This window comes from Juglans regia, chromosome 10, assembly GCF_001411555.2.
Source record: "Juglans regia cultivar Chandler chromosome 10, Walnut 2.0, whole genome shotgun sequence".
Taxonomy (NCBI): Eukaryota; Viridiplantae; Streptophyta; class Magnoliopsida; order Fagales; family Juglandaceae; genus Juglans; species Juglans regia.
This window is the reverse complement of record NC_049910.1, coordinates 17250970-17261149: the sequence shown is the minus strand read 5'-3', so window position 1 is coordinate 17261149 and position 10180 is coordinate 17250970. Positions and strand designations below refer to the sequence as shown.

The following is a 10180-nucleotide window of genomic DNA, read 5'->3' as shown; positions in this document are numbered from 1 at the left end:
ACATTTATTTGTCTTTTAGCTAAAATAGAATAAAAGCAGTTAAAGATTCCATTTGTTTTCTTTGACATCCACAACTATAAGGATTAAAGGGAGCTGATACAATGCCCATCTTTGAAAAAGCTATTGCAGACTTACTAGTTTGTTACCATTTTGGAGGTTAGGGGCCCTCAAAGATCCCGTAGCAATACAAGAATTCAGTACATTTCCATTTCTAGCATTCTGTTCTTACTTTATACAAACACCATTACAACATCTCATTCCGTTTTTATCATTTACAAATATTCAGAATCATAACACAATCCCAAGCCCAAAGCTCTGGAATCAAACAAATCCCAACTTCCAAGATTCTATTCAATCATTGTGAGCGAGATAGAGCTAGCTATATCCATATGTAGGTCTTACTACGAGAGTGAAGACTCATGAAAGACGGTGGCAATGACAAAGTTGAGAGATGAGAGAGTTGAGTGATATCGAGGGAGTGAGGTGAAGGAAGAGTTTGGAACTTGTTTATTCACAAGTTGTATTTGTATCGTATCAAGTCATGAGTATTAGACTATACAGGTCAATTTGAACATGCCTATTTAATTAAATTGGCTAGACCCTAAAACGCTAACATGACACATGTTTTTTTAACCCAACTAATAGAATTTTATATACAATACAATGATAAATATATAAATATTTCACTATTACAACTAGGTTCATGATAAAATATTTTATTATCAATATCCAAACTAATAATATATAAGAAAGTTAATATTTTCATAAAATAAAATTACATATTAACAAAAAAAAAAGTTTAATAGTTTGAGATATTAAGTCGTCAAATACTAATATTAATATTACATATTTTTAACAAAAAAAAGGTATATAAGACTAAACATTTATAAATTTTGAAAATAGAATTTATTTGTCTTATAGAGTGGATTACAAGTTTAACGGGTTGACTCGCAGTTGACTCCTTTATTAATCATGTCTTATCGGGCAACTCATTTTGATCCAAACTTATTTATATCAAATTCAAATCTGCTTATTTCGTGTCGGGTTTACATGTCATGTCATATATTACCACCCCTAGCTATTGGTATAAGAAGCAAGATACTTCAATTATGAGTTCCCATTTGAAATTTTGGACACGATACAATATTCATCAAAGGAAGTTGGACAATTCTTGCTAAAAGAAAATAGATAGGTCATGAAGTTACAAATGGGAAGGATGATCATCATAGATGAGTAGCCATTCAACAAAATAGAGGCTCAGAAGAGAGGGAAGGAACAGACGATAGAAGAAAGAAAGGGAACATGTTTTATAATATTTTTTAAGCATGTCCTTGTAACAAGCTGATCGAATTATGAATACAGCGTTTCTTAATTTTTATTAAAAGACTCAACCAAAGATGTTCTGGTCTTGAGATCACTACCATATCTAATTTTGGATAGTGTAATATATCCAATTAACGATGTAGTCCTCGGGGATGTATACCCCGTGGCAAGAGACCACTAAATCTTCAAAAAGGACAACCTTAGGCAGTAAGAGATAGTATTGGGCGCAGGACCCAGTGAGGGAAAACCGAGTGTGTAAGTTACAACTAGGATACTATGAACAACAAACAATAATAAATATGGGCATTTCGGGTAATGCAAGATAAAGATAAAAAATGAGCCTCTTGGTAAGTGTTTTATTATTTGATGTTCTCTTTTATGTGATCATGGCACATTTACATTTTTTGTATAACCCGAAATGAAAATGAGCTTGTTATTAATTATTGCATTTATTGGTATCATATATTTATTGGATCATGACTCGTTATTTTTTTTATGCTAGCAAATTTTATTAGAAAACGAAAAGATGATACATGAGGAGAGGGTGAGGTTCCCCAACAAACACTCTAGTATAATAACTACAATGCAAACGTGATAGAAAAAAGAAAAATAAAATGAGTTTTAGGACCAATTTTTTTTTATCTCCACCCATGCCCTACAAAGAGGGCACCATCTTAAAAGATGGTTTTTAAGTAGTCACTGTTGGAGGCGGTGTAAGCTGTGAGTGCATTACAGTTTGTTGTCTTGAAATATTTTTTGGAGAGATCTGTAATCCATTTTTCAAGATCATTAGTTAGGAAAAGCGATAACATAGTAAAAAGACCAGCATCAAATGGACTGATATGCGGCGAAGCATCTATCTTCCCGTGCCTTTGTGGTGGCTTGCGAAGGCCATGCGCCGATGGTTGGGAGGTGAGGTGGGGTAGATCTGAAAGATCATGAGGTGGGGAATATGTTGATACGGCGTGTGTAGCCGACGGAGTCGTTGGGGTGCAGAGGATCGCGGTGGCGCGTAAAGACCACACGCGGAAGCAAGCCGCGCGTGAGGGTCGTGTGCCAATATTTTTGGCATGGTTCCGCACCGTCCTAGTAGATTGGCGGCAATAGGGTTGTGTGGTAGGGTGCGTGTCGACTGATGGTGGCCAGACTGCGTAGATCTGGAAGCATATTCACACAGTGATAGTGGAAAGGAAATGGGGATGGAGAGGAGGGTGGAAAGCATCACACATTTCTCACCCTCATCTCCGGTGGAGGCACTCGGAGTGATTTGGGCTTTCTAGAGAGAAGAAATAGCTTCTCTTTCTAGAGAGAAGCGACTTGGATCATGACTCGTTATAGTATAATATAAAAATGAGTTTTTTTTATGAATGTTACATGTGTTGGTATCCATATTATTTGATGAAGGCATAATTCTACATATTAAGTAACATATTAAGTATCTATCTGCTCGTTGTTACATCAGAATTATTATCTGTGTACTATTAGTTGATAATATTGTTTGTGCAATAATATCTTTTTAATGTTATCTATCACTTATTTACACTACCAGCATTGTATCATCCCACTTACTGAATTGTTGAACTCGTTCATTCTATTACTATATTAGATGATGCTTGTTGTGAAGAATAACTAGAGGAATGATTTCAAAGTAAGTATGACCTTGATAGAAACCTCAATGAGATAGTGAGATCGCTGTACAAAGAAGAATGAGTTATAGCAATGAAATTTTAACCATATATTGATTTCATTTATTAGGAGATAAATAGAAGAGGAAAAAGTGGAAGATCCTTTTTAAAAAGCCAATTGTAATTTTATGAAAATAATGTTATAATTTTCTTTTCACTCTAATTTTTGTGAATATTTCAAGTTGATTTTTTTGGATCATTTTTTAACTTCAACTACCATGAAACATGCTTGGTTCAATGTCAGTTTCAGCATGTCTTTCGTGAAGGTAATAGGGTGTGTCGTTTGGATTTTTTGGATTTTCCTTCGTTAAGATGTTAGTTTCGGGTTTTGTTTTAGTGTTTGTTTTTATTTGGGTTTCTGTTGGGTTTTGTTTTTGTTATTGGTTTGATTAGGTTTTGGGCCATGTTTATGGTATTTTCTTGTTTCCACGGTATTCATCCGCCATAAGTGAGGGTATTTTTAATAAATATTGGGATGGGTCACTATTGGACATGTGACTGCCTGCTCTTCTAAAAAAAAAAAAAAAAAAACTACCATGAAACAATTTTAGTTTAATTAAGAAAAAATTGATTACTTATTAAAATAATTTTTTATTTAACATGAATGTGTTGTCGAGTAATCTTTCCAAATTAGAGCTCTTTTTGGAGCCTTAAGGAAATATCAAGACAAACAAATCGGAAATGGCTGTAATAAACCTCCCATATTCTTGCCGTGAAACCAATAATTTATCACCACTCGAGTAATTTTTAATTCAATCAAATAGTGGATTGCTATGGAAGGTACTATGTAAGATCCTGTTTAAAGCAACGGTTAAAGGATACCAAGCCCACGATGTTTGGGGAAAGAGCATTGACGCTGGATAGAATTTAGATTAATTATAGCGGTTAGTTCCAATAGATAAATAAAATAGAGAAGACGAGATTTTTTCAAAATATAGAAAAAATTCTGAATAATATTGATTAATTGTAAAATTTGAAGTTATTTAAGAAACCCACAAACCAGACTTAAATAGCTGCAAAATTTAAAATTATGAAAATCTTTCTAAAAATGGAAAAAACCAAAATTATTATATGAGAAATAAATACATAAATAAACAAGAATTCTACAAAAAATTTGGTCAAAATCGAAATCAGAATCACTTCCAAACTTGAAATAAAATATTTACTAACAAGGCAAGAATGAACATAAATATATGATTTGTGAGAAAATAACTGATACCATATATCAATTTGGATTTGCACAATTCTCACCAGGTTGGAGAGAATTCGCCCTCGAATTCTAAACTTTATTGCCTCGAACTTTTGGATGTCCAATTAAATTATCTTTCTTTCATTTTGTTGTATCATCTCGATGATAATGGAAAAATTAAAATTGATTTGATCTACTCGAAATAAAATAATATTGAACATCAACTCTGAAAAACAATATTTTACATAGAAGAATCTGAAAAAAATCGTCAACTCCAAGAAAATCAATATAGTTAATTTTCTAAAAAGTTGTTTCATGATCTTCAAACTTCAAAACTTCACCATCATTTTCTTTTTTCAAATTTTTATGTTTTCAATAAATATAGTTACCTTATCCACTAGGTTATCTTCATCAGGATAGATATCATAGATTGGTATAGAGTTCCACCCTACGGAAGAATGTCCATCCTCAAAGTCTTCTTCCTTATAGTAGTAAATCCACTCAACCTTATGCAATAAATCAACGAAACCTTCAACTTGAAGAGTACTAGGAGGAAACCTTCCGGGAGCTCTCTTACCCAAACCGCAACTTTCTCTCTAAACCCAGCGCATTCAGACCGGCTAGAGGGGGTGGGAGCTTCGGCTCCTTCCCCCTTCACTCTTTCCCTCTTCTTCTCTGATTTTCCTTTGTATTTTATTTTTTTCTTTTTCATTTTTCAGGCCAAATAAAGGGAGAATCGCCGTTCGTGGTCTTCGGTGTCCCTATAGCCAACACGCGCCCCACCAGGAGGTTCCCCAGCCGCCGATCTACACATCCACCGAACACGGCCCCAACCGGAGTGGAGCGTAGCCTGCACGCGCGGGACGAAAATTCCGAAGCCCGTCGGCACGTGGCCCTCACGCGCCATCAAGGAGCTCTCTACCGTTGCAATGCGCGGCAGCTCCCGAATCGGCGACTCTGGATCTCCCAAGACCAACCGTCGGTTTTCCCTTCCGAGGTGTTTTTTGTGCACTGTTTTTCCCTTTTTACAGTGTTTTCTCTATGTAATTTATTTATGCATTGTCTTTATTTTCAAGAAAACAAAAAAACCCAAAAACATTTGTCCCTTCGGACTTAGGTCCAAAGGGTGTTGTCCCCCCTCTGCTTAGTCGGTGATATTGGGGTTTGGTTTCTCCATACTCAATATAGTTGGGTATGGAGTTTTGTAACACTCCGTATTTTAGTGTATTTTTATTGAAGGATTACTTTTATGTTATTCAAAAAATTATTCTCTTGTTTTAAAATTATTGGATTTTAATTGGATTATTTTTAAGATTTTTAATTGGGAAAAATTAATATTTTATGTGCTTTCTTAATATTTATTTATTGTTGTGCATTTAAACTGCTTTTCATATTTAAATTAATTACTGTGTGATTTAATTATTTCAATTTGACTTTACCATTACGTTTAAATTATTTTATTTAATTTGTGGTTTTAAAATCATTTCCGTTGGATCATTTTCGTGACCCAAGTTATGAGGACTGGACCTCATTTCTTTCCCTCTATTTTTCTCTTTCCTCTCTTTCTTCTTTTCTTTTTCTCTTTTTCTTTCCTTTTTCTTTCTTTCCCGCTGCTTTCTCCCCCCGTGCGCGAGCTCTCTCTCTTTTTCTCTCTCCCCTCTCCTCCGCCCGATCCTTCGTCCCCTCCCAGCGCCGCCGTCCGTCGGCAGTGGTCGACACCGCCCGGTCCCTTGCATTCCTCAGCTGCCGGCCGTCCTACCCCACCAATATCACCGCCGTTCGTGCCACCGTTAGCCCCACGAGACCCACGAAGCCGCGGCACTCTTTCCGCCGTTGCGCCGCCGTCGCACCGCCATTGGCCACCATCTTCCTACCACTTCATCCCCGACCTCTTGGCAACCCTTTGGACCCAACCCCGGCTCCGATCCGTCACCGGTGAAGCCCACCAAGTCCATCTCCGATTTCGGCATTTTTGGCCTAAAACCACCCTTTGCGCCGCCACCCACGGCAAACCACCACCACCATTGGCTTCACCGACCTCTCTAGGCCCTACCCTACCATTTTGGGGTCTTCGTTTGTCTCCGTTGAAAAGTGGGTATTTGTGACCCACGGCCACAGTGTATTTTACACTGTGGTGTTGCTCAGACGTCGCCTTTTTCAACTCCGTGATCCTCCGGAAATTATTATATTGCACTGTAAGTATTTCTCCATAGTATTCTCATGAATTTTATGTATTTTTGCACTAACGCATTTCACTGTATTTTTGGCATGCCGGACTGAGTCCGAGGAGTACGGGGGTCGGATGGATTTGTGATTGGAGTTGTTGGTTTGATTGGATTGGATTGGATTGGTTATTGGTTATTGATGGATTTTGGATTGGTTGGTACATGTGCATATCATTATTTCATGCATGATCATGTTTGTAAAGGAAAACTGGGTTTTCGTGTATTGCATTCATGTTCATGTGTTTATGAAAACTGGTTTTCATGTGAGAATGGAATTTGGGTGCGTGCGTATCACGACCCCAAGCCGAGATGGGGCATTATCTCGGTGGAGCTCCTCTGGTTACTCGGGAGCGGAATAAACTGAGTAACGTCCCCTGGATTGTCGCTGGGCGACAATGGGATCGGACGAGAGATTCGTGCCGACTCCGTGGTCCTTCTGCTGGCGGGGACTAGAGGATGTCTGGCCATGTACGCGCTGGGCGCGGAACTGGGCATCGCTACGAAGCCAGGACGTGCGGATGGTCCCTAGGGGAGGCCATGGTGCATAGGGTATTGACGGATTAAATGGACTATTTTCTGGGAAAATAGTGTGAGTTGGATTTTGTGTAAATCATTTTCTGGGAAAATGTTTTACGGATTATTTTTGGGCCAAATGGGATTTTGGCGTGTGTTGGAAAATTATCATTTTCGGGGAAAATGATGTTTTGAGGAAAAATGCATATTTCATCATATGCATGTTAGTTGTATTAAATGCATTTTATTCCTGAGATTATTTTTGGGTTATACTTACCTGCGGTACCATTCTGTGGTAACGCAGATTTTGATGCAGATGAGGAGGAGGAGGGTGAGCCTGAGGAGACGGCTCCGCCCGAGGAGTGATCTGGGATCACTAGCTTGTTATTTATTTTACCCTTTGTATTTTTGGGACATGTGTTAACTTTATTTTGGATGACTGTATAATTTTGTAAACCCTTTTACTGATGTTTACTTGTATTTAAATTCTGGTACTTAGTTGACTAATCCGCTGCGTTGTTGTTGTACACCGTTGCATGTACACACACTTGGCACTTACGTTGGGATGTGTGACCGTGTTGTCATCATCCCGGCGTCTCGATTCCCGTGTTTTCCTTACATGGGGGTCGGGGGCGCCACAAGTTTTATGTTTGGTTACTGTGAACTCTGTTGGGAACAGAGTTGTGCTATCTCTTAGACTTCGGTCTTTAGAGATAAGCCGTCTAGACTAGACCATGCCAGTCACAATAGTGTACTGAGATTCTACTAAAGTTTGTAATTGACTTGTTGTTTGAAGTCAAAATTGTATGTCCTCTTAAATGAATGGAATGAGATCCTTTTATCAAAAAAAAAAAAAAAGAAGAGTACCAGGAAATTCTGTAAATCAACTCTAAAATCTAGGTTCCCATGATGCTCCTCCCGACCACGGTGCTCCCAGAATAGTGTACGATTGTGATATGGCTTTTCAAAACTGGAATTGGAATCGTGATCTTCCATCTCACGATCACCGATATCCTGTGCCGTTAGACACTGGGTTAACTTTGCAACCTGTCTCTACAAATCCTCAATCATCACATACTGAATGCTACAATCACGGTGCGAGACTTCCTCGTTTGGAACCTGCCTATGACCACCAGCCCTGAAAACTAATGAGATATAACCCCAGAAAAGATGATTAAGCTCTGATGCCAACTAACGACGGACATAATTTAGATTAATTATGGCGGCTAGTTCGAACAAAAAATTCACAGGAAAGGAAGACAATAGAATCGCCCAAAATACAGAAAAAATGACTCTGATCTTCAATTCAAAATTATCAAAATCCAAGAATGTCGAAAGCAACTCATAAGCCGGGCTATAATAGTTGTAAATCGAAAATATCAGAATTTTACCAAAACTAGAAAAATCCTAATAATCAGACAAAAAATAAATACGTAATAAAAGAAGTAATCTGAAAAAAATCTGGCCCAAATTGGGTTTAAAATCACTTCCTAAAGATTAAATGAAATATTACCATAAAAGGAAAAAAATAATAAAAAATGGGGATTAGGAGGGGAAAATAGTATATTTTGGCCTAAAACAAATGCACACCAAGCATAGTTGGGTAATCAAAATATGCATGCTGAAAAGAGTTTTCCAAATTGGGGTCATATGTGCGATTTTGATATCTATAGCCAAAGTTATGACCAAAATACCAAAACGTGCCCAAAACTGTCCCAATTAGGGAAAGATCACTGTTTCCTGCCATCTTTGCGTTGATATGCCACTTTAAGGTATTTCAGTGCCATCAACATACAATCTGACAACTCAATATCATCTGACTCTGATCCTCCTACATCAGTCGCCTCGGGTTGGAAAGAACTCGCCCTTGAGTTCAAAGTAGTTCCATCGGAATCCACAAAATAAGGTCTCAGGTGTTTCACATTAAATACATCAGAAGTCTTCAAATTACTGGGGAGGCACAATCTGTAGGCGTTATCATTGATTTTCTGTAGAATCTCACAGGGTTCAATCTTCCACTTTTTAAGCTTATTGTACTCTTCAACAGGAAAACGATCACAAGTTAATACTGCCCAAACAAAATCACCAACATCAAAAAGTACTTGACGATGATGATTGTTGGCCTGAACATTGTACTTGGCGTTGCTCTCGTGAATGGCCAGCTTAACTTGCTCATGGATGTCCTGAATATGTTCTACCATCTCAACTGCCATGTGATTCAAACAACCTATAGGTGGACGAGGGGTTAAGTCAAGCACACCAGACGGGTTTTGACCATAGACAATCTCAAATGGCCTCAGTCGTGTGGTTCTGTTCTTGGATCTGTTTTAGGCGAATTCTGCTTGGGAGAAAGCTAGATCCCACTGCTTTGGTTTATTTCCTGCCAAACTCCTCAAAAGATTGCCCAAACTCTGATTCACTACCTCGGTCTGACCATTTGTCTACGGGTGGCAGGCTCTACTAAAATTCAACTTTGTCCTTAGTTTCTCCCATAAACTCCTCTAGAAATGGCTCATAAATTTGGCATCACGACTGAAGTGTTTGACTGGGGAACACCATGTAAATGAATAATCTCCTTGAAGTAAAGATGGGCGATCTGAGCAGTATCCATTATTTTTTTGCAAGCAACAAAATGGGTCATCTTGGAAAACCTGTTAACCACAACCAAAATAGAATCCATGGCCCATTGGGTCCAGGGTAAGCCCAATAGAAAGTCCATACTGACATCAAACTAAGGAGTTTCAGGAACAGGCAAGGGGGTGTACAGGCCCGCATTACTGAGAGCCCCCTTAGACCATTGACACACATAGCATTGCTCCACATAACGAGCCAAGTCACTGGTCAATTTGGGTCAATAGTAATCAGAGGATACAAGGGCCAACGTCTTATATCACCTAAAGTGACCCTCGCTATGAAGTTCACTAATAATTCATTGCCTCAGTGAACAATCTAGGATGCACAACTATAATCCACGAAGCAAATAACCATTATGAAAAATAAAATTATTTCGTTGACCATCCGTTACCTCCCGAAATATCCTCCCGAATGAAGGATCTGCTGTATACATGTTATTGAAAGCCTTAAATCCTGCAACCGTGGTACTCTTGGTGGTGAGGAGTAACGTACGGCGGCTTAGGCCATCTGCCACGTGGTTCAAACTCCTCGATTGGTGCCCTAACGAAAATGTGAACTCCTGTAAGTATGCTACCCACTTGGCATGACATCTGCTCAACTTGTGCTGGCCA

General features: G+C 38.4%; 1 protein-coding gene across 1 annotated transcript; it reads right to left on the bottom strand.

The window, feature by feature from the left end:
* Window positions 1–8665: 8665 nt before the first annotated feature.
* On the bottom strand, window positions 8666–9148 carry LOC109005766. Its single transcript, XM_018984813.1, has one exon. The coding sequence runs from the start codon at window positions 9146–9148 to the stop codon at window positions 8666–8668; it is 483 nt and encodes a 160-aa protein (XP_018840358.1).
* Between the last annotated feature and the right edge of the window lie 1032 nt (window positions 9149–10180).